Source organism: Amphiura filiformis, chromosome 12, assembly GCF_039555335.1.
Source record: "Amphiura filiformis chromosome 12, Afil_fr2py, whole genome shotgun sequence".
In the NCBI taxonomy this organism is placed as follows: Eukaryota; Metazoa; Echinodermata; class Ophiuroidea; order Amphilepidida; family Amphiuridae; genus Amphiura; species Amphiura filiformis.
This window is the reverse complement of record NC_092639.1, coordinates 59,032,383-59,060,361: the sequence shown is the minus strand read 5'-3', so window position 1 is coordinate 59,060,361 and position 27,979 is coordinate 59,032,383. Positions and strand designations below refer to the sequence as shown.

Here is a 27,979-nt window from a genome sequence, read left to right as displayed (position 1 = left end):
TAGAATGTAATCAGGAACGATCCATCCGGGAACTTGATTGCCAGTGAGTTGAACTCCTGGCTGAATAATCAGATGGCATGGCGAACAGCACGCGGTGGATGGCGTCATGGGCAAAGTGTTAGCCAATCAAAAAGAACGCATACGTTATCATTGGCAGACTGTTTGTGTGGAGGGTTCGGAAATAAACTGGCTGCTGTGGAGACAAGCTGAATCCAGGACGTCTCTATTGCTAGACAAGTATTGGCCTGTTCCAGTTAAAATCCATACACCCCCTATGGGCAACATGACTTTCATCTCACACACAGGGAGTGTTAATTTCAAATGGGGTTACCTTAAAGAATGACTCCATTTGAAATCCACACCCCGTATGTGGAAGATTAAGGTCATGACTTCCATAGGGGTGTATGAATTTCAACTGGAATAGCACATTGTCAAAGCCAAGGTTGCTGGGACATGTGGTTGGAATTGAAATGTTTTGACCGCATATAACGGGAAAGATATCGGCTGCTTAATGCTCTGCATGCTAGCCATACATGTAGGCTTCTATAAAAAAAAACACAATCTGTCAAAATCTCAAAACCACTGAACAAATACTAGGCTTGTTTGTAGCCTACTCATTTTAATGTATTTTTATGCTGATTCTAAATATGGTCATAAAAATGTACAATTCTAAATTGTTTATAATCTTTAAAGAAATTTGAAACATGTTGTCTGCTATCTACACCCGTGTGGTGAAGGTTCAATGTGATGCTATGATGTTAGATTGGGTAGCATTGGGTAAGATCTTTATACTTCCCTTCAATTTATTTCCGTTTTTATTGTAGATTGTGTATGAAGGAGGTCGTGGAACTAGCTATGAAGGAGATATTTCTCTAGATGACATCGGTCTTCCTAATTGTGGTAAGCAATCATATTTGGTTTTGTGTTTCTCTGTGTTAAAAGCACCAGTATATTATGTAGAATATACTACTAGTATGCAACCACAAGATCTTTGGTAATGATCTACTTGTTTGTATATTTTTAGTGGCCACTAAATTAATATTGCGAATTCCCAGATTGCTTATCTAAGTGCATTACCTAATGCTAGTTGGAAATTCCCATTTCTAAAATAAGCTGAATGTGACAGAATGTTAGTATAAAGGTGAAACAATTTAGTTTGCTCTTTGCAGAATATGAAGAGAGATTATAAGACTCTCTATATAATTATGTATGTTGGTCGTCATTGTGCTTCAAAAGCTTGAACCAGTTTGCATAGCCAATAGTGTGCTATTTTAAAACAGTAACGAAGGAGATTTTAAGTATATGAAGATACTCTTCCTCCCCAAAGGAATAAAGTTCTTCTGTCGACTTGCTGGAGTCTGGTTTATAAAGCAACAGATCTGTGAAGTGGAGCAGTGCAGAAAGAAGCCTGTTTCCTGAAGAAAGAGAGTGAGTGGTGAAAGAAATATATTTTTTGGATTGTCATCTGCGCAAGGAGTTAAATGTTCGGAGAACTGCCCAAGGAGTTAAGTGTTTGGAGAACTACGCAAGGAGTTTGGAGAAATTCACGAGGAGTTCAGTGTTTGGAGAAAGCAGCACCATTTCTGTGCGAGGAATTTATATGCAAAGAATATATGCAAGTGTACAATGAACTTCACTGAACAGTGATTTTCGCAGGATAAGCAATAAGGGATATACACATCAGCCAGCCAAGAAGAAGACTGCTGGATACCCAGCAAACACAAAAACGTTTTAAAAACGTTTTAAATAAGTAATATTTTGGCTTTTGGTGTAGGTAAAAATGTTTTAATAACATTAAAATGTCGGGTTATATAAAGGTCATGATAACGTTTTAAAACGTTTTGTATGAAAACACACTACAACAATATTTTTTAAATGTTTTCAAAATGATATTGTAAACTATTTTTGCAAACATGTTTTGCCTAATATTTTGTCAACACTTAAATAACATAATGTTAAAATATTTGCACCCAGCAAACACAGAAATGTTCTTAAGATGTTATTTTCAAAACGTTTTAATAACATTTAAATGTCGGGTTATATAAAGGTCATGGAAACATTTTTAAAACGTTATTGCAAATATTTTGGTGAAACATTTTTCGCAAAACATTTTTTCAACCCCAAAATAACATTCTGTTTAGAATGTTTTGTATCAAGTTTTCAAAAATGTTTTTGGAATGTTATGAAAACGTTTTTATACCCTTTATATAACCCGACATTTAAACGTTTTCTGTGAAACATTTTGTGTTTGCTGGGCAGTATATTATCATAAAATGTTTTTTAATGTTATGAAACGTTTTATACCCTTAATATACCCTTTATATAACCCGACATTTAAACGTTTTCTGACAATCTTTTATAACCTTTTGCGAATAATGTCGAAAACGAAAACGTTTTGTGTTTGCTGGGTAAGTAGTGATAATTTGAAAGTTTGATTTTATTGCATGTGCATTTGTTATTCATGAACCAATCATATTTTACTTTTAATTAAAGTCTTACACATTTGTTAACTTAATCAAACAGTGTATTTTTGTTATGCATTCGTGTGAATTCGGGTAAAAAGGTGATTTTGGCCATGAGTCATTACGGCTCGTAACAGTATACCGAAACTCTTGCTGTTTATAGTGAGACACAGGTACCGCACAAATCATGTACCAATTAACATTACCGTACATTTGCAATGACCCAGAGGTCACAAGGGGGATGTGTAAATATTGTGGCGCGAGCTATAAACAGTCCGTTCAACAGTGTGATCATTGCGGCGAACATCCAACGCATCATTTAGAAGCTGCTACTTCCGGTAATACAGCACACAATTTATCATCATATGTGTAAAAAAGTAAATATTTCGCACCATTATCCGTCGGTTGAGAAGGATATCGATGTACGGTACATAAATATGGCTAGTGTTTATAGTGAGCAAGTTTGCGGATAATTTTTGACTGGATAGAAATTATACGCCAATGTACCGTATATCTGCTCCCAAACAGGCTGATAGATTCACGCAACCATCACTATGTATATTTCAATCGGTGCCAACCCGGGTATATTATAAAAGCTCTTAAATGTTACTGTAGTTAAAGCAATTACCATTACATGACCAGGGGAAGCAATTGCCCTTTGTTCCCTCCCCCAATTACTTGGAAATGTACTACTATCTGCAGATGGATGGACGGATGGAACTCTGATATTTAAACATTAAGACTAATATCGATGTATTTCTAATTATGCAGGCGAAAGAAGAACCACGCATTGCACACTAGTACATTTTAATATGAAAATACAATGGAAAAATAACATGCATAGACAGATAAGCCAAAGAAAAAACTCCGATCACACATACCTGTGCGGGAACATGAACCCCAGACCTTCGGATAGTGCGTCCGGTGCTTTAACTACTGACATACACAGTCTGTCGCTTATAAACAGATCTCAAGTCGGGTACTTATTTCTAATTGTTTTTTTACAGTATCAACCGTACCAGATACTACAGCACCGGTTGTAAGCGGGTGTCCCGCCGACATTGACGCAATACTGGAATTAGGAGATATTGGTGGCGTTATTGTGAATTGGACCGAACCCATCGCAACGGACGAGACTAGTAATGTCGAGGTCATCAGTTCGCACCCGCCATCACAAGCATTCTTTATCGGTAAAACCGGTGTAGCTTACATCTTCAGAGACCGAAGTGGCAACGTGGCAACATGTTATTTTTCCGTCACTGTCAGAGGAGGTAAGGTTCTTAATATATCGGAAGTTATTGTTATAGTGACATGATTATTTATAATTGTATAATATACAATGCAGGCCTATATGTGACTGGACGCGGCGAATCAGCCGTAAAGTCGGCCCCGGTCAATTTTGTTTTATTTCGTGTTTAGAAAATATATACAATAAGCTTTAAAATGGTATATCATTTGACTTCAAACGATATCCAAAAGCGGGGTTATGATTTGTTGAACTTTGTTCCTTCGACAAAATTGTATTTTTTATCGGTTCTACATGTGTCTCTTTTTCTACATTTCTGGTAATAAATATCCAACAGTCATAATTGGCGGTCATTTCAAATCATCCCCAAGTCAACGAGGTTCAGAAATATCCTCTCATTGTTCATTGTTGATTATATATACCTAGACAAAATACAATGTTTTGTTATCTACCACTTGAACAGGATTTAGCCAAAGCAAACAAAGACAAGAACTATTCTATAGAAATAGGTAGAAGCTTATTATCCTCTTCAGCAGTAGTATTATTGATTGATTTAAACAGCGTTTGATAAGATACTTGTCGCAACGAATTGATACACCTATGAATACGACCTTCACATACATTTTACACTTTAACTCAGAATACAATTTGCCGAGTTTACGGCTGATTCGCCGCGTCCACTCACATATGTTACAAGCCCAAGGCATCTAAATATTGTTGTACAGAAATATGCATTGATTGTCGCACTCTCATGTCTGATGTCTGGTTTTTTAATGTGATACTCATTGTTACTCGAGAACTCTAGCTTCGAATGCTCACGATAGAATGTGAAGCTATCGGTGAGCAAATTCTAGGCTTCCTGACTTCCCGAGCAAACTCATTGATGATGAGTAATATAATATATTCATATAATGAAGAAAAACAAATGCGGTGAATACGATAAGTGGCGTAGTTCGTTTTACTGGAAGATGGAAAGTCATGCGGAGCGTTTAATCACCAGAGGCACTGTAGGTAAAATCTGGTTAACTTCGTACACAATTAAAACAGTTTTGTTTTCAACATTAGCATGATTACATGATCCATTTGAACGTTGTGTAGCTCATTATAATAGGTATGTCACAGTGGCTGCACAATACTTCTGCCACACTGTGCATGCAAGCATAACAGTGAATTGAAAAGCGCGCGCTTCAAAGTTGACCAATTTTAGAAAACATCTATGTCAAAAAATGAATTTCCTCAAATGCTTCATTTATCCAAATTGTTTGAATTTTTAATATATGGTGTGTGAAGGCCTTCCGAGGCTACCATCGGGTCCGCAAAAATTAAATATTGTTTTGTTTTTAAAAGATAACAAAAAAAAAGATAATTAAAAGAGCTACTGCCTGTTTTTATGGATTTTTGAAGATCGCTCATAAATCAGTAAATATAGGCCTATTGAAATAAAGGGACCTAACACCATTTAGCTGAAATATTAATCTTTCTTAGCATGTAAATTATTTCCGTCGACAACGAATGAAACACTTGCCTTGCCTTGAGTAAAACTAATTAAAAACAAAACATTATCAAAGAAATTTTTAGGGAGTAATTTTCCAAACCACAATAGCTCTAAGCCATTGTGTGTGTCCAAGGCCATACTATTTTTGTATACGTGATACAGTAGAATGGCTGTTCCTTTTACCATTTGTCTTCCCATGTTAATCCAGATAACAAAATGTTAATTTAAAGTCTTATTGCAAATGAATTATTATTTTTACTTTTCGGATTTAGTTTTGAGCAATGGTGACACATACCATGTTTACAGAAAAAAATGAAAATTCTATTCCAGACATCGTCAAAATGTCAAACTTTGTATTTTTTGTATTATATTTAAGTAATTAACTGCAGTTTCTTTATTCAATATCATAACAGGTTCATACTTGACAAATTTATGGTGAATGAATAGACTTTCATTAAATATTGAAAAAACCCAACATTACTCATGCCTAATTTACATAATAATATCATGAATACATAATAAGCTGTAATTAGCTAATTTGCATAATTAATTACTTTTTGTGTATTTTTTGTTATCAATTGAAATAACTTTGTATACATAATATGTGTGCAAAAAAACGCACCCTGATTTCATGTACGGTTTTCTATTGGCATCAATTTTTAATTATCTGAACTTAGTCATTTTTTCACCTTTAATTTGTCTGCAGATTGGCTGAAATAGCTAAAATAGTATATTTGGTTAATTTATTATAATTATTCAATGATAGATTTTTAAATTTTGTTTTCTTTAACGAAGTACGGAAAGATACGCATTTAACCTGTGATACTTAAATTAACACTGCTTTTTCAAGCAAGGGTCCAAATAAACCTTCAAAATCTCGAAATGTGCCAATTTTGTCATTATAGCCATTTGTGGCAGGTTTTAATTCCATTTATGAGCATTGACCGATTTCAATTCCGTTTTTGATTTTTATACTTTGATAAAGCTCATTCATGTAGAAACATTAAATAACGTGTTTCTGCTGCGCTTATTTTTGGGCCTAATTATAACCATTATCATTGTATACGCCATAGTCTTCAGGAAAGGTCCGTTGTTGATTAACAGGACGTCATCCACATTGAACATCCACTGCCTAGATAAAACTTCACATATAACCAGTGGCTTAGCCAAGGAGTGGGTGTGCAAGGGGTTTGTGTGAGGTCTTTGCCCTTATCCCCCCGATGCTGCCTTCACTGGTATTTTAAGATTTTAAGCTCTTTTATGTAATTTTAAGCCCGATTTTGACAATTTTGGTAAATATTATGCCACTTTAAAGTTGCATTGTCCCCCCTCGGGATAGTTGGCAGGGGCCCATCGCGGGCACGCAAGCTTCACGACTCTTATCAATTTCGACCGCGTGCATCGTTTTGATTTGCAACTTTTGAAAATGCACCCAATTTCACATACTGGTATCAATCTTTGTCACTTTGGTGTGTTTGGTTGCCAATTTGGTATCAAATTGGAGCTAATAACATTCTGCACACGCCCTTAACAATCAAATTGTCACAACAAGATCAGGTTTTGGTGCGGGACGGGTTACAGTGCGGTCTTTCTTTTTATGTTGTGTTTTAGTTTAAACATATTTAATGATAATGAAGCGCTTTTGTTTTATTTCATCAGCTGATACAACTAGCCCTACAATTTATAATTGTCCTGATGACATCAAAACAGAGACAGAAGCGGGGATTGGATCAAACGGGTCAACAGTATTCTGGAACGAACCAAATGCTACAGATATTTCAGGAACTCCAGAGATAATGCAATCGCATATGTCAAATGCGACATTTCCTGTAGGAGTAACGTTGGTTACATACGAGTTCATGGATTCCTCTAATAATACGGCCAATTGTTCCTTCTCAGTTATGGTGGAAACAGGTTAGCTTAATTTACAATTTTGATGTAGGTTTATGTTTGAATAACGGAGTTGGGCTAAATATATTACATAGTTGTACGACAAATTCTGATGGTGTTATTAAAATAAACCAATTAAATTCATTGACATTATCAACTACCTATCTCAGCAATGGAAACAATAATTATTTACATATCATTAAAAAATATCATTATCGTCACATTTCGTCACGTTTTAGTTCGATAACATAGCAACCCTGTCAAGGTTTTCAGTAAAAAGATTCGAACGTTGACGATTGCCAAAGTTTCGAGTAATATTAAATCGTATTTAAAAAATGAAAAAAAGAAAAAGTCGACTTTGGGTAAAGAGGTTGCTTAAATCAGGTTTTGAAAATTGTTGAAGATATATATTTGATTGCGCGATATAAAATAAGAATCATTAAAACATGATCCCTTTGTTATTGCAGTTGATAGGACTCCCCCAACGGTCACTCGATGTCCATCTGATATTGATACTGTAAGTGGGAGACATGTCACGTGGAGAGAACCGGACGTATTTGATCTGTCACAAAATGTTACTATAGTCAAATCTCATTGGCCAGGGATATTCGTAGCTGACCAGAAGCAAGTAGCCTACACATTTACGGATCCTTCAGGGAATACAGCCGCCTGCAATTTCACTATTAACATCGTTTGTACGTATTAAAGACATAATGTATGGTTTCCATCAAATTTTAATTTTGTTATAATTTACTCAAAATAGTGAAATATTATTAGTAATAATTACCAGGAAATGTGTCTGTCCATTTTAAGTCAAAATATGAAAATATCAACTTTATACATGAAAGAAATCCCACTTGTCATTTAACATGGAGTTCTATGAGGGGAGGCTTAATGTGTGAATTAAGACAATAATGTCAGAATATTATTGCTCTGTTGACCTGAAAAACACAACAAAATGGTTGATTCCATTTATGGCTTATTCCATTTAGGTATAAATTCTGACATGTGTAAACATTAAAAATATGCCAAAACACCACATACATTCTCGTTACTGCAGATGATACTACTCCTCCTGTGATTAATAACTGTGTGGATAACATAACAGTATTTAGTGAAATTGGTGAAACCGACCAATCAGCATTCTGGGCTCAACCGTCAGGTACCGACGATTTTGGGCGTGTAATGTTAATCCATGCGACACACACTTCTGGTGATAGATTCCCCGTCGGAACGACTTCGGTGATGTACTTTTTTGCCGATGATTCTTACAATGTGGCATATTGTAACTTTTCAGTCGTAGTACAGGAAGGTAATTGGTCACAATTTTGACGGCTTATGGACCGTTTATTATAAATTAAAGTGAATTTTGTTCTTTACAAATATTTATGTAAGTTAATTTCTGAGAGGCGACTTTAGAATTTGGTTTTTGTGCTTTTTTTATTGATTAATTGTTGCGTGAAAAACTATTTACCAATAATGTTGCATTCAGCTCAAATTGATCATTAAATTGAATTAAATTGTTGACAACCCCCAGTTCCGACACCCATGCTGCACATAGATGAGAACTAATATTTTTTAAATCGGTATATGGTTTTGCATGTTAACATGCCTTCAATTCTTTAAAAGGGGTAAAAGGGGTAATAACTCATTCAACTCTGACACTTAATTGACCTTTTCGGCGTGACGTCAAATGACGTGTTCTCATGTGTACTCGCATAGGCATATGGGATTTACCGAAAAGGTCAATTGCCTCAGTCGGAAGTCACTTTCTGGAAAGCAGGACTGATCAAGATTATCTGATGTAAAATGATAACCCGTATATTGCCATTACTTGGCTGTATGGTAAACTGGTAAACTGGTCATGTCAGGGACAGGGAAGTATGTTTTTAAACAAAAACTGTCAGGAACAGTTGGTGAAAGCTAAGAAGGACTTGTAGCGTAATCTTATACCGTAAATAAGCATATGTACCTATCAACGAGTTGCCTGGACAAGACGAATTTTAACGGTAGTTTGTATTGCAACCTTAAACTTCGTTCCTTTTGCGAACAACTCGTTAAAAGGCATTATGCTTATTTCCGAATTTTTACGGTAGTGTACAAAGTATAATATACCATTTTTATTTCTTGCTAGTTGATACCACGCCACCAGCAATCCAATCCTGTCCATCCGACATGAATCTTGACATTGAACCTGGCAGACCAACCACACCTGTTTCTTGGATCCCACCATCGGCGACTGATGTGTCAGGCAACGTCTCACTCCTATCTCAAAGTCATCTTCCTGGAGATTCATTTACACCTGGGAAAACCAATGTTGTATACACGTTTACAGATGGGAGCGACAATGAGGCACACTGTTCATTTTATGTGAACTTACGAGAAGGTACAGCTTGTCCTTTGACTTGCAATTTTATAACCATATATACATTTTAAATATGAAACACTATAACATTTTTGTTTCTTATGTCATCCTAGAGGTGTGCGACCATTTACTTTTTTGTTCCTTATGGTTTTGATGAATTTGAGGTATTTTACAACGTGATCGGACCATGTTGATTTTTTTATTTAACTAAGCCGCCATCTTGGATTTGAACCCCTTAAGCCCTTCAGAAAAATTGGCAGCATGGTTAATTTGATTCAGCAGTCCATGTACATTGGATTTCAGTTCAAACAACAAAATAAACATTAACTTAAGTCACCAAATGACGTAAGGCCTCAGAATATGAAGTCAAATGACGACATCTGGGGTCTAACCCGCAATGGATTATGGGATTTACCGAAAAGGTCAATGCTAATGTGTATCACATACTGCTGTACAGTGAAGGTCAGAGTTCTTTCTTTCCATATTTCGCGTGACACATTGGTCGATTCCAATTTGATCTACTCTACATTTTAAATAATTGCTGTTGCGTTTATTGTACATTTATATTTGGGTGTTTGTGTTAGACAGTCTTTGTTATACGATCGCGGTACAAGCACATGAGTAATATTATTGTAAGAGTACAATCGGGATTGAAATCTGAAATGAATCTCGCGAAATCTTTACAGGGTCCGAACAAGGAAAACAAAAACAGCTCTTACATGTGTATTATTGATTTTGAATTTATCGTATGATAAGTTGCCTTTCAGATAGTATTTAAAGATCACTCATATTTCATGTATTTGGCCAAAGCATAACATTAAAATCTGAATTTATATTTTTCAAAAAAGTATTAATCATGTTAATTATCTGCTTGTATGTTGATGTGTTATATTTGATCAGTCTTTTTAGGTAACCATGGTAACAGTTCATTTATATACACGGATACAACTCCTCCTACTATCATTAATTGCCCTTCGGATATCCATGAATCCATCGAGCTGGGCACCTTACAATTAGTCGTGTCTTGGTTGGAACCTTCTGCTGTGGATCTGAAAGGATCTGCGGTATTACAGAATGCTACTCACAGGCCGGGTGCGATGTTTGCAGCTGAATCGTCAACAGAGGTTTCATATGTTTTTAAAGATGAATCTGGAAATGTGGCATTCTGCATTTTCTCCGTTATTGTTTCAACAGGTATATATAGTTATTCGCTCTTAAGTAAAAGTAAGACTTGTTTACTGCATTAACCTTTGCCTTACCATGCTTACCCGGTGCTTACCAATGTATTTAGTGGTTTGGCACGCTTTACCAGGGAGGAGATACAACCCCCTTCTTGAATTTTCTATAAAACCCCTATGCTGTTCTATTTAGCACAAATGGGTAGATGTGCTGTCCTCTATCCAGTGATACCAAAACAAGTAATGTCGCTTCTACGTCATAATGTAAGTGCGCCCTCACTAAATTCACCATCTTTTGGGCTAAAACGAAAGTGAATATCACTTTTTATACTTTGTAAAAGCAAAAATGAATAGGCCTCAAACATCTAAGTTTCATCAACCACGCTACCCCATAATAAGCCAAGGAGGTTAAGGGAACGTTAGCACAGTATTTTTGTGAGACAGATCACATCAGATACATCAAATTGCATTCTGAATTCGAGGAATGTGCTTCTGATTTCAAGAAATTTGATTTTTGTGAAATTCGGGATGTAGTACAAATTTTATGGTAAAGGTGATGATATTTACGGCAACATGTCATCATTCATATCTATTTATTTTTAAGTTTAGTCTACTAATGTCAATTAATGCGTTTTATAGTATAGAACGATTTTTACCATTCCATGTTTCGAAACATGTCACCATGTCTCTATGTAATACTCCAGAGGACGGAATAACAATTAAGCTTGCCATGAATATTACCTTGTGATACTAGTACCTATATTATACTAAGTTTAAATTTCATTCTTAGTGTAATCTTTAATCACTATTTTGTACGAATTTATAGAGCGATACAAATATTCTATAAAGACACTGAAATCCTTTATGCGAGTGTCATTTTAATATTATAGCATTCATGACCAACGGTGTTATTGTTTTCCCTTTATTTCAGTTGACACGACACCACCTGAGATAATCTCATGTCCCGATGATATCAGCGAGACGATTCAGATCGGTGATAAGAATAAGAGTATATCTTGGAGTGAACCGAGCGCATCTGATGTCTCAGGCAATGTACTACTGACATCGCAAACATATTTGTCTGGTGATTTCTTTAAGCCCGGCAAGACTAGGATAGCATACGTGTTCTCTGATAGTGATGGGAATTCCGTATCGTGTAGCTTTGATGTTACTCTCACCATAGGTAAGCTTAGGATAGCTAGTTAGAATATAATTCGTCGGACGCATCATATCTCAAAAAACACGTATTTCTATAAATCGTAATTGAAAATCTTCGTATTACGTTAACCTTTTTATAACTTAATTAGATAATGGATTTTCACGAAAGTGATTTTTAAATTAAAGCATATACTTAACAGGTTTATTTAAGTGGACTCTTGAATTATATTTACGTATGTAATATTGCTTAAAACTACACTAAAGTTAAAGTTCTGTATGTGAAATAGTTAATTTCCCGATATCGTATTTAAAGTACATTTCATACTGGACTACCTTGGGGGCTACTTCGATTTCGCGAACGGTGACGTGACTTTAGACGCATCACATACTGGTCTATCTCGATGCAGTTGCAATTACAGGCTGTCTTGTGGCCAGTGTCTGTCAAAAATTCATAATACTGATTTATCCGAATTTATACCAATGATCAGATATCAATCTATAAAACTTCATTTCCATTCTTAAAATTACTGCGAAGTGCAGTCAACAGAACACACCTGATTAAGATCACAGTTGCCAAAGACATTTAGACGTATGACTTCGATAATGGCTATTTGAAACACTTTGATTAACAATTGCTTATATTATAATATCACCTTGCCTGTCCAGTGGATACCACGAGGCCCGAAATAGGGAACTGCCCATCAAATATCGTCACTGACGTTGAAATTGGATCAATCGGGACAGCTGTGGACTGGATAGAACCTTCTGCTAACGATGAATCTGGAAGCGTCACGTTGATTGCTAAGACCCATTCTCCTGGTGTACGGGTTGGTGCTGGAACAACTACTGTCAATTACTTCTTTATGGATTCATCAAACAATGTGGCAACTTGCACATTCCAGGTCATAGGAAATAGTGGTTAGTGTTTGAAGGCGGCTTGTTTGACATGTTTGAAGTCAGTTTGTATGATCTAAATAAAGAAAACCCCGTTTATTTTTACGCTTAACAGTGCTTAATATGGAACAAATGTTAAGGCCCAACGTCCAGTTTGATCCTGCATTTCTATCGGTGTCTGGATAGGTAACGATGACTCTTTTTATCATACCCTGGGAAATGAAGTAATATATTGTACCAAGCATAATAATTAACATTTGCATAGTGTTATGGTTTTTCATTTGAATAAAAAACGAAAGCAATTTGCAAATGTTCAGGGTACGATAGAAAGAGCCATCGGTACCTATCAGGGCACCGATATCCAGGGGCGTAGCCAGCTTTCTTGGTCAGGGGTGGGAAAATATTGCAACATATATAACCGGTTTTGTTTTTTAGAGACTGTACGTACATGTCTTGGAGCTTCCAAAAAGACTTTACGGGGACGATGTGTACAACATGTTTGTATTTTACACTGTTTTCGCCCATGATTGGGATGAAAGGGGTTTTGCTGTGGCATTGTGCGTGCGCATCGCGCAAAAATTTGGATTTTACACTATTTTGGCCCATGATCTGGTTGAGTTTTGGTGAAAAGGGGGTTCCTTGCCCTTTTTACTTTTCCTTTGCCCTCCAGATTTTCTCTTGTCAGAGGGGCACTATTTTCTTTCATTTTTGTCAGGGGTGGCACTCTAACCTCCGCCCCCCCCACTCCGTCCCCCTGTTGGTTACGCTACTGCCGCTATAGGACCAAATAAGATGTTGTGCCATAAAACAGTTATAACATTATGGCAACATGATACGGAACGCAACTTTGAATGTGAAGTGTTGATGTTGAAAGTAACAGAGGCTACACTTTAAAAGAATACGTAATATATCCGGATAATGCCGTCGTTCCGTTATCCGTTTTATACTCTTTTTCATGATAGTTGATAGCACTCCGCCAGAAGTAGAATTTTGCCCCAATGATATCAGAGACACTATCGAGGTTGGTGAGGAGGATAGAAGTATATCGTGGGTTGAACCAAGAGCATCTGACATCTCTGGCAATGTATCCTTGTTATCTCAAAGCCATTCTTCTGGTGATAATTTTAAGCCGGGTAAAACAGAAATCATATACACGTTCGCGGACGAGGGTGGCAATTCAGCATCATGCAACTTTGAAATAAACCTGAATTTGGGTAAGCAATAATTATTATTCTCCTTTTTTAGTTGATGATTATTTTCATCCAGTAACTATTCTTGACAAGTCATTTTCTAATGAACGTTCTCGGGTCGGAATATTGAAAGCTCTGGATCTATCTAAGATTAGATTAACATCAAAACAATCAAAAGCACTTACAAAATGACACTTTATACTACATGGCTCAATTAAAATGCTCAATGCTTTAACTTGACAAATATAATAATGTCAAGTGCCTATTTTCTGTTCTTTAAGAAATCTGATAAGAATTAATTTTTTGTAACATAACTTTCAGTTGACACCAGGAAACCCAACATCCAATCCTGTCCTTTTGATATTGTGACTGACCTTGAAGTTGGATCAATGGGAGCTTCTGTGTCATGGACAGAACCTTCAGTCACTGACGAGTCGGGAAACGTTACACTTCTTACCCAAACGCATCTACCTGGTAAGCAGTTTGGAGTCGGAACAACTACTGTTACATATTTGTATGTCGACCCATCCAATAATATTGCAGCTTGTACTTTTCGCATCATGACTAGAAGTGGTAAGTTCATTTGAAATAAAAATTATATTAAATAGATGCGATTACTTTTCAAACATATTGCAGCTTTTCCTTTCGAATTGTGTCCAGGCTATTTAAAATAAATCACATATTCAAGCCATATTATTGTAAAAAAAATGTTCACGAGCCCGAACTAAATTTTCCTAAAAATATAAATTTTTAATGTACTTGATGAACCTTCAAAAATTTAAATTTAATATGTTGTATTTATGACAAAATCTGAGTTTAAATAATAAACTGTCGTATTCCGTTGTTTATTATTGTGATCGAAATATAAGTCGAATGCATACGTGGTACTCATATAACACTATACGTACATGGCATGCTGGAAGATCATAACACATCAAAAGAACCGACCTCAGTTACAATGGAGTAACGCGCATTGGCGACATAATGCGCTGGTATTCAATAGCGGTTTTCTTTGTTTTGCCTAATATGTTCGGGTCAAAATTAAATATGAACCTATCTGACGGGGGTAACTAACAGTTTCATATTTTGAAACTTTTGCACCTTGAATGAAAGTGGTACATGCATATTTATCATGATTTGTTTCTCTCTTTTTTTTAACCATACGTCTTTTTGAAATTTTGAAGTTGACACAACTCCTCCTAAAATAGACGTTTGTCCTAGTGACATCAGCGTAACCATTGAGCTCGGAAACACGCGCAAGGCAGTGTATTGGATGGAACCATTAGCTTCTGATAATTCTGGACATGTGACACTGACGAGCCAGAGTCATCATTCTGGAGATGATTTCCCCCTAGGCATGACGGGGATCAGTTATTTGTTCATGGATGCGACTGAAAACGCAGTCTGGTGCAATTTTAGTGTAGCTGTTAACACTGGTGAGAACATTTATCATATTTATCGAAACAATAAGATGTTGTTTTATCACACTGGATCATTGGATTCATGAGACTTGTAAAGCAAACTCGGTAGAGTATTTCCTGCGTATTTTATATATGAAAGTAAGCTAGGAGACTAAGATTGTGGTCAATCAATGGCGTATGGAACTTTGCAAACAGACAACGAATGTTTTGTTAGTCAGTCACACGAGAAATGTGATAACATTTCTCAAAAATTACGCGCGTCTTACATGCCAATTGTGTTAGATCAGATAAGAAGTTTGGAAATGAATGTTTCGTCGATTAGTTTCATTTCATTTTACTTTTTTTTTATTTACCCTAATTATGCTAATCTTTATATCTTACGTTGCCTACAATAGGTTGGAGAGAATATTTCTCCGTTGGATATTCCATTCGTTTTGTGGTAGAAGAATTTCCTCATTACGTTGTTTTTAAATTACCTTTAATTCGTTTTTAACCTGTCTACAGAGGACACTATAGCACCTATCGTCATAGACTGCCCATCTGATGTGGTTGATAAAGTTGAAGGATCAATGTCGACTTCTGTACAATGGAAAGATCCTTCAGCTACGGATGCATCAGGCAATGTTACATTGTTAGTGAAGACGCATCAACCAGGAGAGAAATTTGGGATTGGCACCAGTAATGTTATGTATATTTTTGCAGACCCTTCTAACAATATGGCATATTGTACATTTTCTGTCAGAGTAGATCTTAGTAAGTAAATTGGATGCAATGTTTCCCCTTTTCAATGAAAATAATACGATCATAGTGCTATATCAAAATAATGGAAAATTGATCAATTGAGAAAAGAAAAGAAAAAAACTACAAGCAAATAAGAAGTACAGTTAAGCTCTGAATATGAGAGCCGCAGCAAAGAATTCTTTGTAAGCAGAAATCCGGGAAACCTATTATAAGAAATTAAAAGTTTGGTTATCATAGAACATCAATGTGTACATCAAGTTCACGAGAAATTACTTTCAATAGCTAGTCTGATATATTGCAGTTGACACATTACCGCCGAAAATACTGAACTGCCCTTCTGGTATCAACGCCTCAGCTGAAGTCGGCATTGGTCAAGTTGCCGTATTTTGGATTGAACCTTTTGGCATCGATGAAGCAGGTCGGACTTCAGTTCTTCGTAGGTCACACGTACCTGGACAACTGTTTGCAGCTAATAATGTGACACAGGTGTCATATATATTTGGGGATGAGGCAGATAACCAGGCATCTTGTATCTTTTCAGTGACCGTTAACCAGGGTATGCTAATTTCATGATCTTTTCATAATACATGTAAAGGCCTTGAAACATGCAAGTACTGTTTTACCATAATTCAGTGAACGAACATTTTCGGGAATTTTTATTTTTGGAATAGAAGGTGTGAATATTAATTGTTAATCAACTTTTACAAAATGTATTTTACACAGAAGACACAGTGGCACCTGAAATTGCTTCTTGTCCATTGGACATTTACAAAACCGTTGAAATTGGCACATCGCCTGTACATGTTTCTTGGAAAGAACCCATTGCTAGTGACAAGTCGGGACATATTGAGATACTCACCGCCACACATGCACCGGATGAAATGTTTGACGTGGGTTCAACTCTTGTGTCTTACATTTATGCCGACGGTTCGAATAACAGAGCGACGTGCGAATTTGAAATACATATTTCTGAATGTAAGTATATCAAAATGGATTTGACATAGAAATGTAAAATCAATGTTGATTTTAATATTAAGGTGACACCTGTTTGATGACACCAGTCCTGTTTCCCAACATGGTTAGTTGGCATAAACACATATCATTTGTGATCTTTAATAAAAACAAACATCAAAGGAACACCCTTTCCTGCTATACGCATGCATACATCTCCAGCTCTAGGATATAATATCTCTGGCACGGCAGAAAAAGGAACACCCTTTCCTGCTATACGCATGCATACATCTCCAGCTCTAGGATATAATATCTCTGGCACGGCAGAAAAAGGAACACCCTTTCCTGCTATACGCGTGCATACATCTCCAGCTCTAGGATATAATATCTCTGGCACGGCAGAAAAAGGAACACCCTTTCCTGCTATACGCGTGCATACATCTCCAGCTCTAGGATATAATATCTCTGGCACGGCAGAAAAAGGAACACTTGTAGCTAACAGCTGTTTCGTTACAGCTGGATAAGATATTGCAGTGGCTCATTTGTTCTTAAATATCTAATCATATTCTTTTTAGCTGATACTCGTGCACCTTCCATCATCTCCTGCCCGAATAACGAAACAGTAAAGATAGACATAGGATCGTTCGGAGCCATCGTGAATTGGGACGCACCAATGGCAGAAGATACCTCTGGTTATGTAATGCTTCTTGTACAGACTCATGCACCTGGAACGTTTTTTGCGATTGGAACAACAATGGTCTCATATATTTTCCGTGACAATGCGAACAACATGGCGAAATGTTCCTTTTCAGTGACGGTTACAGCTGCTGAATCATCTTCGATGATTTTTAACTGTCCAATAAATATTGTGGCAGGAATTGAACCAGGAAGAGATACAACCACTGTAACTTGGATTGAGCCTTATGCCATCAATCTGTCTGCAGCTACAAAGATATCGAGTACTCATAAACCAAGCGAATCATTTCCTATTGGTTCGACTCTCGTCGTGTACACATTTGAAGATTTGGATGGATACAAACAATTTTGTAATTTCACAGTAACTGTGATTGAAAATGGTAAGAAATTGTATGATTTTATCGTGGCATTATGAGCAACTCTTATTTCAACCCAGTCTCTCTACTAAAGTGCTACAATTGCGAACATTAGTGCAGTTATAGCGCCATATGTTGTTATTCAGTTTATTCCGTATAGCGCTATCTGTAGTTTAAAAAAATTAAATTGTCGAGTAGTATTTATAGTATAAACGATTTCAATCAAAGCTACAATAGTAAAATAATTCTTCTTATTTTTCTTAAAGAATATACACTAGATGTTGGAGATCAGGAGCAATTTATAAATTCGAGAGTTACGTATGAAGGGTCCGGTGTGTCTTACGCAGCCTTGGTGATGTCTCTATCGGTTGTGATATTAATCATCTGCATACTATTGCTACAGTTGTACATTAGGTGCGTATCTAGGATCTAGAAAAGCCACAACATCACTAATCTATCATCTTGACTTTGGTAACAGACTATCCCTAAATTGGTCACGGCGATTTTATAACTGATCGGGTGGTATTTTACGTTTACACAATTGAATTACATCTTATTTGAATTGTTGTCACCAGGAGACAAATAAGGTTGTTCACCTGGAGGAAAGCAATTTAAATGAGAATTTTTTACGTTTTTTTTTGTTGTTGTTTTTGTTTTAAATATGATGCAAATTACTGCATACTGAAGGTATTTACTACTTAATTTGATACTACGTATCATTACTTAATAGAAGTTAATACTCTAAGTTGACGCCCGGAGTTGTTCTGTAATGTTTATTTTATTGTAAACAACAATTCATGCAATGAATATAAAGATAAAACAAACCAAACTTATGCGTCACAATCAATGTTCAGGTCACCAATTCTGCTGCGAACATAAAGGTTTAACTGCGGGTTCCATTATATTTGAAATAAATGCTAATGACCGATAAAATAATATAATTATTATTAATTTTACAGGAAGAAGAAAAAGGCAGACAACGTCAAGCTTGTGGGGCTACACCTATCTGAAAGAGATGAAGATTACTTCTGAAAATATAATTCATAACGCTTGGATACAACATTGCATAGTCAATGACGCATCAAATGTATATAGATTAAATAAATGAGTTCTGGTACAGATCCAATAAAAATGAAAGTACTCACTAGATATATTTCAGTTCCTATCAGGAACCTTGTTCACTACGCAATGATTGTAGTGTTTCTAGATGTCGGCAGTCCTTGGTCTCAGTGATGGTGTTGTCACATTCGTAGGTTGCCGTTTTGAGATGATCTGGTCATAGATTCTGTCCAATTTGTATGCCCCCTCGTCCTTGTTCATAGTGTTTTTGCCCCTGCTCCTGATCCATATGGCTTCTTTTAGCCAACGCGTGGTTTTGTCTGCCCCATAATGTATGATTGCTGCCTCGTCCCAGTTGATAACATGGTTGCTGGCTGCGACGTGCTCAGTTATTGCCGATTTATGAATTTGGGATGTGGATGACTTTCTTTGTGATCTGGTAACATTTTTTGGAACTTATTTTTTCGGCTTCAGTTTTGTGTTCAGATAGTCTAGTTTTGAAAAGACGGCCTGTCTCTCCAATGTAGGTCTTCGGACAGCTCTTGCAAGGTATTTCATAAATTGATTCAGCTGTTTGGAGGGGTCCCGCTTGTCTTTGGGGTGCACGAGCATATTGCGAAGGGTGCTGTGGGGCTTCATGGCTGTCGAGAAACCATGTTTTTTGAACACTCTCGACATCCTCTCAGAGAGACCCTCGACATAGGGAACGACGACAGAGCCCTTTGTTTTGTCTTTCGTGTCTTTCGTCTCCCTATTTTTGCTGGTTTTTGGTTTTTGTGTCTGCTCCTTTACCTTGTCGATGGCCCAACTCGGGTAACCACATTGCGTCAGCGCTTCATTGATCTTCTTTTCCTCCTCTTCTTTATCTGCCTCCTCAGTGACAATAGCATCTTTTCTGTCTAAAAGGGTTCTTACAACTCCCAACTTCTGGTGCAATGGGTGGTGGGACTGGAATTGCAAATATTGATTGGTGTGTGTGGGTTTTCTGTAGATAGATAATTTGGTAGTGCCGTCTGGTTTCCTGGTGATTTGAGTGTCTAAGAAAGGGATGCTGCCATCAATCTCCTCTTCATACGTGAACTTGATGCTGCCAGTAGGGTCTATTTGGTTGAGGTGGTCTGTCAAGTTCTTTGTTTCACCCCGTTTGATAATTTAAAGAACATCATCTACGTAACGCTTCCAAAGCTTTGACTTACAACCAGCTGGTGCAGTGGCTATGGCTTGAACTTCCAACCATTCCATAAACAAGTCGACAGCGATTGGACTCAGGGGGCTGCCCATGGCTGCGCCTTTCTTTTGTTGATAGATGATACCTTTGGAAGTGAAATAAGTGGTAGTTAGGATGAACTTGACCAATTCCATGATGTCGTCAACTGTCAGTTTTGTTCTTTGATGAAGATTAAGATCTTGTTCCAATTTCTTCCGGATTATGTCCAGGGTTAACTCTATGGGTGTATTAGTGAAAAGAGAGACAACATCGTGAGAAATCAGGCACTCGTCATCCTCTATTGTTATGTCTTGTAAATCCTCAGCTAACTGTTTGGAATTCAACACGTGATGGCTTGTGGTTCCAACTAATGGACTGATAATGTCAGCGAGAGAACGAGACACATTGTAGCCGATGGAGCCTGTATAGTCTATACTAGGGCGCAACGATTCTCCTTCTTGTGTATTTGTGGGCTGCCATAGATGCGGGGAATGATCTCTGCCGTCGGGTACAAAAATGTCTTGTCCTCTGGTCTAATCTTTCCTTCTTTTTCCAAACGGCTTAGGATTCCGACAAGTTGTTTCTTGTACCGGGGCGTAGGATCCTTGTCCAACTTCATGTACGTGTTGGTGTCGTTTAACATGTTGGCCAACTTCTCCTCGTATTCTGTGGTGTCCATGAGAACTGTTGCTCTACCTTTGTCAGCTCCCAATATTTTAATTGATGTTTCTTTTTTGAGCTGTTTTATGGCGACTCTCTCATCCTTATCAACATTAGATTTGGGAGGTTTGGCCGATTTGAGAGTACCTACTACTTCCGCTCTAAGCTGCGCTGCCTCTCCGGCCGGTAGCTTCCAACACGCCTTTTCACAGGCAATGATATACTCATTAGTAATTGATGTTTGGTTTACATTGTCGGGAGAAACGGCAAAATTAAGCCCACGACTAAGAGCTTTATTTTGTGCATTAGTTACCTTGTGTTTGGATAGATTGACGACCCATCGCTTCAGCTGACTTCCACTTAAATCCACAACACCAGAGCTCGACGATAAAGGGGATTTATTTCCTTCTTTTTGGACAGAATCTATGACCAGATCATCTCAAAACGGCAACCTACAAATGTGGCAACACCATCACTGCCACCAAGGACTGCCGACATCTAGAAACACTACAGTCATTGCAGAGTGAACAAGGTTCCTGATAGGAACTGAAATATATCTAGTAAGTACTTTCATTTTTATTGGATCTGTACCAGAACTCATTTATTTAATTTGACTTTGAACGATCCTGATGAATCTCATCAATAAAAATGTATATACATGGTCAATTCCAGCCAAAGCGGGCCAAAATTCTCTCTGTGGGCCGTTTTGAAAATGTTTTCCTTTTCAATTCTAGACTTATCAAATGAGACGATCATGTCTAGTGAATCATCAGGTGGAAGTGCCATCGGATTGAAAAATAACTTTTCTTGCTAGACCAAATAAAGTGTTAAATGCGCATATGCATGTTACCCACGAATTCAAGCATTTTTCACCTGTTGTACGCCATAAAATTTCACTTTCTTTAATATCTTTCAATATTTTACGTGTGACTCATATACACTAGAAACCGGTGAAGACTTTGAACGTAAAATAGAATTGTATTACATATATCTACAAAGAAATATTTTGGTTATTACAAATTTTAAGAAAGAACCAGGTGTACAGTTAAGATTGTGTCAATTCTTCGAACTCTTTCCAAAGTGGCTGTCATTTAACATTACTGTATTATTTCGAAAGATTAGAATAAATGCTTCATATAAATATAAAGTTAGATTTTGTATCTCGTCGCAGGATGAGGATATCGGATGGATTCGTGGGTAACAGCGTCTGGAAAATAGCAATTCCTATTAATTTTTTTAAATAAAAATAAAAAATACTTTTCCGTATGTCAATAATTCAGGCTGCAATGGCACTAAAATGAATTTTAATCAAAATACAGACTACATGGAATATTTAGAATGGCATTTTGGGTATAAAAGTTTTGAGAATAATGAAGTTGCCAAATTCAAATAGACAGATCAAACAGTTTTATATTATTATTTTAGTAAAATCATTTCATATTTCATGCAGCAATATTCTATTAACTCGTGTTTGACAGTTCCTATGAACTAAAACACTATCAATACATTGTTAACTATAATTTAAGTAGGGATTCGTGGGTAACCAAAATGCTCGTGGGTAACACATATTTGAAGGTATGTTTTGGTAAGCGGCAAAATAGAAACTATTACAGAAGGTTGGAAACCACCATGCGGTTATTCCTCCATTGTGTTTCAATGATTCCTGTTTCTCTAACTAATTGCATTTACCCAAAAAATGGTAATTTAGGATAATCAATCAAAACTTCATGATGCAGCTTCAGTATGCCTTCAAGAGGACGCTATTAAACAGGACTGTTTTGGAACATATTTCGCATGTTTTCAAAATGTTAAGATGCATAAGAAACATATATTTTACGAGTAAATCCTTGGATTCGTGGGTAACGCCGAATTCGTGGGTAAAGCTATAAGTACTATAGTACCGTTTGGGGTTTGCGTTTCTTAGGTGTATAAACTGTAAGTACTGTCAAAATTATAGCATACCCATGGCTTGAATATGTGCTGATTTAAACAATCTCCTTATTTTTCAAGGTTAGCATCTATTCGGGATTCGTGGGTAACAAAAGTTTAAACCGTCGTAGATTCTTTTTTAAAGCAGTGAACGTATTTTTACGATTTACAATTTTAAGCGCTTGTCAAACTAAATTCAGTGTCCAAAGTTATTAAATGTTAATTTAAGTTATGGCGATTATATTTGCTGGACTCGTGGGTAACAGTTGATACGTGGGTAACGTCAAATTTGATTTTATGGAATTTTATGGGTAAAACGTATTTGCATAAAATAATCACTTGGACCTCAGAATTATAGAACGAAACTTCGTTTCATGATATAGTCATTTATGGCATATTCACTTAACATTTTCAGAACGATCATTTTATTTTTGATACGCGGGTAACAAAATTATTAGCCAAATTGACTTAATGGCCTCTAGAGTCCACAAACTTTGGTGGAATTCAATCGTTTTACATATGATGAGAGATCATGCAAACGTCTTTCTAACGGTAATAATTTCATTTTGATTGAAGGACATTCAATGACATATATGGTGCTTTATCTTTGAATTCGTGGGTAACGCCAAATCATTTAAGCTATCATAACTTGTCCCCTGGTATGACTTGCTAGTAAAGGCCTATATGCACAAAGAGAGCACATTGGACGTGACATGATATGCTCCATCAATAACGTGATTTCCTTTATTAATGACATTTTAAAGTGGAAAGTTAACATAGAGAGAATTTTCGCTGGAATTGACCATATAGAGTTTTATAAATGAGATGTAACAGTGACTATTAAGACTTTTGTACACACAGCCCTCTTCAAATAAGAGCTGAAGAAGACATTTTAGATGTCGAAAGCCTTTGTTCGTCAACAAGGCATAATTATATACAAGTACATACAAAGGAAACACACAGGCATAACGCATAACAATCCAAAGTAAGCTAAAATTACCTATGATCCAGAAAGTCATCACTTAAAATTAGCATTACAGAGCTTTACTTAGTACTATTAAAATAAAATTAACGGTTATAATTAAGTACCAACCATTCAATAGCACGTATAGTGGATGCCAGCAAAACATCTGAAACATCAGTAAGAATCATGTGTTTGATTTAATTTTTGTTTAGATATTACTTGATTCTGAGATTACTAAAATAGGAGAGGTGCTACTTCGATCTCAAAAGTGAGGACAGTGTGAGCTCGGGACCTTGTGTAAGAGCTTATCGCGGCCATTCTAAAAGGTGACTCTTGGCCATTTGGAGAATGGCGTCATTCACGCTGCCTTTAGTTGGCAGACGACGTCACAATAAAAACGTCTTTTCTCATCTTTTCTGAAGCTATAAACGATCGTTCATACTACGCTGCAATTGCTCTGCGATGCGGTGCGTTGCCGCACTGCGTCATACTGCAAAATACTGCATTGCGGCATCGCAATAAAGTTAAATACATTTTAATTCGGAAATGCGATGAGTTGCGGCAAAAAGTAATCGATATATCGGCAACGCACCGCACCGCAATTGCGGCGTAGTATGAACGGACCTTGATTTTTGTAATTTGTAATTCCGTTCTATGTTCTTTGCAGCTTATTCAGAATTACAAAACAGTTGTACGACATTTGCGTAAATCATGTTCTTCTTGATGTCGATCGACCGTGACTGATCTAGTCAAAGATTTGTAGAGACCCACTCCAAACATTCACCTCCAAAACTTTGTGCTAGTGCTTTTATATTTAAAAAAAATCTAGGGGTTATTATTTTTTTTTTTTGCGTCGAAAATATTTACCCATTGAACTCTACCTGGCATGTATAACAAAATAAATATTGGGCAACGGTGTACAGTGTCATCGCCCCGATATCTTCATGGTAGAAATCGCCATGGTAGGTTGAACCCACAGCCACGCATGGCCATTTTGTTCCGACCTGATTAATAGTTTTGAGACGCATAATAGGCCGAGGGACATCCGACTAAGGCTATTGACAATAGCCTGGTGACGAGACCTCTGTAGATGTCAGTGAGCCTGGTATACGTCATGACGTCATCTAATTTTAGACTGCCTCCACCAGTGTCCTACGCTGCCCTATAGTACCGTGTATCGAGTGGTTACGAATGAGTGCAGCTCCCTTCTTTTGTTCGGCACATATAAAATCAGAATTTTTGTCAGTTTTTGAGTTCAAAACGCACGGTTCGTTCTCAATACACAAGCTAACGACTATCGTATTCTTTCAACACATATATTCAAGTGCAAGCCTTGAAATCGGCTTCCTTAGAATAATAAAAAAATACGGGAGATTTTCATCATTTTCTATCCCGGTATCCAAAGATTTATCGTCTGAATATCAAATCTTGCATATCACATACATGTGTATCGATCCCGGGTATATTGTTTGCGTTATAAAATTGAAATAAAATATTTTCTGGTTGAGCTAGCTTTTTCCTGACACCATGTGGCCTTCCACTACACGAAAAAAAAGCATTAATAGAAATATAACATTTGTTTTAGATTGATTAGTTTTGTGGTCATGGTGGTAGTGAAAGCATCCTTGTAGTATTCGTAGGTAACATTGGGTTATGATGTCACATTAACTATCGCACGTCCTGGATTTACTTTTTTCACGATTAGTAATGGACATTCAAAAAGGGCACGTGTACACTTTTGGTTGGATTCGACCATATGTTTGCTATGGATTGGCATACGTCAATATTGTTGATAAGCGTGTATATTATCTGATATTTTAGATTGACACAGGCAACATAGCTATAATAAAGTATAAAGAAAGACAAAATTAACAGCTATGTATACAGAAGTTCCGGCCCAGGGTTCCGGGGCAAGGTACATACAACATCTGCTTGATTTTGTTCCCCTTTTTTTATATTGAAATTGCATCATATTTCAACATATTTTTACTGCCGAAGAGTATCTTTTTGTCATTTTTGTGTTCGTGGATCAAATGTTGCTTTCGGAGAGGAATACTGAACAATAACTGCGATAATGACTGTGGAAATAGGTAAATAATTTGTGTTTTATAAAAGGTAAAGGAGTCGATCCTGTGTTTTATATTAGTTTATAATGTCCTATAATTCTTTACTATATTTGTCAAAGCATCATCAATGCATAAAATGATTTAAAAAAAACCGAGTATTATCTAATAATATATCGCATTATTAAGAACGAAGTCTGTCAAAAAGTATTACACAATGCAGCATATTAGTCTAAATGTAAACAAATATTTTTTTGAGATAAAACACTTCCAGAAAGCTAACATCGAACGTGATATTTAATTTCAATTACATGCAATTAATTGTAACCTTTGTCCTGCGTTTTCTTTCACAATAAAGGTAACGGCAATAACCATGATAACGTATTCGATAACTGTAAATATGATGACAGTGACACATATTCATCTGGGAATCCCCCACCATATTCATCTGTACATGACACCCAGGATAAACCTACATCAGTGAGCCCTCCTCCTCCCGTAAGTTTCGTTTAAATCACAAAGCTATAAATTCCTTAGAGAGGATCCAATTTTGCCTATGGAAAAGCAGGCATTTTCAATTAACATCAAAAGTAATGGGTACCAAATATGCTAATAAATACAGCCAAATTAAAAGGTCGCCACTGGTTCGATCCCCATTTAATCAGAATCTGCTGAGTTTATGGCAAAATACTTTATATGATAATTTTCTATACACAAGGTTGATACCAAATTTGATATCAAAAGTTTAATCATCGTGAGCATAGGAACCGTTGTTTGGAAATTCGTGCAATTTAAAAAATGACATACGGAGTTGTACACGCATTTGAGAGGGCTCATTTCATTGTCATTAAAGGTTTACATGCATGTCAAAATTTAATTGTGAGCAGGCAAGTGTACAATGATCCCTGTACGGGTAATTGCTTCGGGCCACATAATAAGCTGGTTAAATGCATTGGCTTGTCCGTGGTCAATTCGTAATTTGACATTATTAAAATTGCATGAATTTCCAAACAACGGTTCCTATGCTCACGATGATTAAACTTTTGATATCAAATTTGGTATCAACCTTCGAAGGAAATTGTATAGAAAATTATTATATAAATTATTTTGCCATAAACTCATAAAAAAGCGCAGTGATTTATAGTGCGCTACGCACAGGCACAACGCCTACATGTAGACGTTGATCCACAAGCCTCAGCACACTTTACAGGTTGTCGCTGACCACTACGGCCCACATCATTCCATAAACCATTTAACAATAAATCAGGGACTTTGCTGCTACAAGAGCGCACACCCTAGACATTCCATAAATAACCATCGCAACCAGGATCAGCTCCCCGAGTTTCGTACGGGTTACAACGAGACAATTCGCAGTAAGTTCCTTGTCCAGGGGAATTTCAAGCTAACTCAATTTTCCAAAAGAGCATACTAGGCACCGCCAGGGTTCGATCCTGCAACCTCTCGCACCATAGTCAAACGCCGTAACGATTGAGCTAACTCATCAGACTCTGATTAAATGGGGATGGAACTAGTGGCGACTTTTTAATTTGGCTATTTATCTTATAGTATGTATAGTAGGCCTACCGTAATACAATAAGTGTTATTACATTATATTGTAACACTTTTTAACAGTCCGTTCATTACATGATGTAAATGCACTAATTCGTTTACGAAATACGCTGTTTCAACCCAAAAAAAGACTAGTCATCTGTCATTTTTAGCGAGTTTGAAAAAGTTTTTTTTCTAAATCGTAGTTAAATTCATCTTTGTCGAAGGTTTCTGATGACAACGTCACTATCGTGCATGTCCACCATGGTACGCCGATATATGAGAGCTGGAGACTTTGGTACTTCGCAATAATTGGATTGATTATGTTCCTCCGCTAGGAATAGTTGCATGCATCAAATTAAATCAGGTATGATCGTTAAGCAGTAGCGTAGCCAGCTGGGTGGGGCGTGGGGTTAGGGGGCAAAGTGGCAAAAAAACTATAGAGAAAATCGGGAAGGCAAAAAAAGGAAAAAGGCAAGGAGCCAAAGTTCATTCCGATCATGGGC

At 36.7% G+C, this 27,979-nt stretch overlaps 2 protein-coding genes across 2 annotated transcripts; one reads left to right on the top strand and one right to left on the bottom strand.

The window, feature by feature from the left end:
• Positions 1 to 72: 72 nt before the first annotated feature.
• LOC140166955 (hyalin-like) lies at positions 73 to 24,700 on the top strand. The gene is made up of 20 exons (XM_072190438.1): positions 73 to 117; positions 825 to 900; positions 3,470 to 3,733; positions 6,863 to 7,117; positions 7,561 to 7,788; positions 8,154 to 8,405; positions 9,228 to 9,479; positions 10,359 to 10,652; positions 11,568 to 11,819; positions 12,461 to 12,712; positions 13,651 to 13,902; positions 14,200 to 14,451; positions 15,063 to 15,314; positions 15,804 to 16,052; positions 16,342 to 16,596; positions 16,764 to 17,015; positions 17,567 to 18,067; positions 18,310 to 18,457; positions 19,003 to 19,135; positions 23,708 to 24,700. Exons 1-19 carry the CDS (start codon positions 73 to 75, stop codon positions 19,073 to 19,075), a joined length of 4,404 nt encoding a protein of 1,467 aa, XP_072046539.1. The 3' UTR covers positions 19,076 to 19,135; positions 23,708 to 24,700.
• LOC140166954 (uncharacterized) lies at positions 19,559 to 20,464 on the bottom strand. The gene is made up of 2 exons (XM_072190437.1): positions 20,299 to 20,464; positions 19,559 to 20,202 (listed from the first exon to the last, which is right to left on the bottom strand). Exons 1-2 carry the CDS (start codon positions 20,462 to 20,464, stop codon positions 19,559 to 19,561), a joined length of 810 nt encoding a protein of 269 aa, XP_072046538.1.
• Positions 24,701 to 27,979: the final 3,279 nt, after the last annotated feature.

What these genes read in the sequence shown, in the direction of transcription:
- LOC140166955 (XM_072190438.1), top strand. Translation starts at nt 73, where the DNA reads ATGGCATGGCGAACAGCACGCGGTGGATGGCGTCATGGGCAAAGT. An exon ending in TTCAGTCGTAGTACAGGAAG is followed by an intron (nt 8,406 to 9,227) that starts GTAATTGGTCAC and finishes ATTTCTTGCTAG; the next exon opens with TTGATACCACGCCACCAGCA. An exon ending in TAGTGTAGCTGTTAACACTG is followed by an intron (nt 15,315 to 15,803) that starts GTGAGAACATTT and finishes ACCTGTCTACAG; the next exon opens with AGGACACTATAGCACCTATC.
- LOC140166954 (XM_072190437.1), bottom strand. Translation starts at nt 20,464, where the DNA reads ATGGAATTGGTCAAGTTCATCCTAACTACCACTTATTTCACTTCCAAA. An exon ending in AGCCACTGCACCAGCTGGTT is followed by an intron (nt 20,203 to 20,298) that starts GTAAGTCAAAGC and finishes TCAACCAAATAG; the next exon opens with ACCCTACTGGCAGCATCAAG.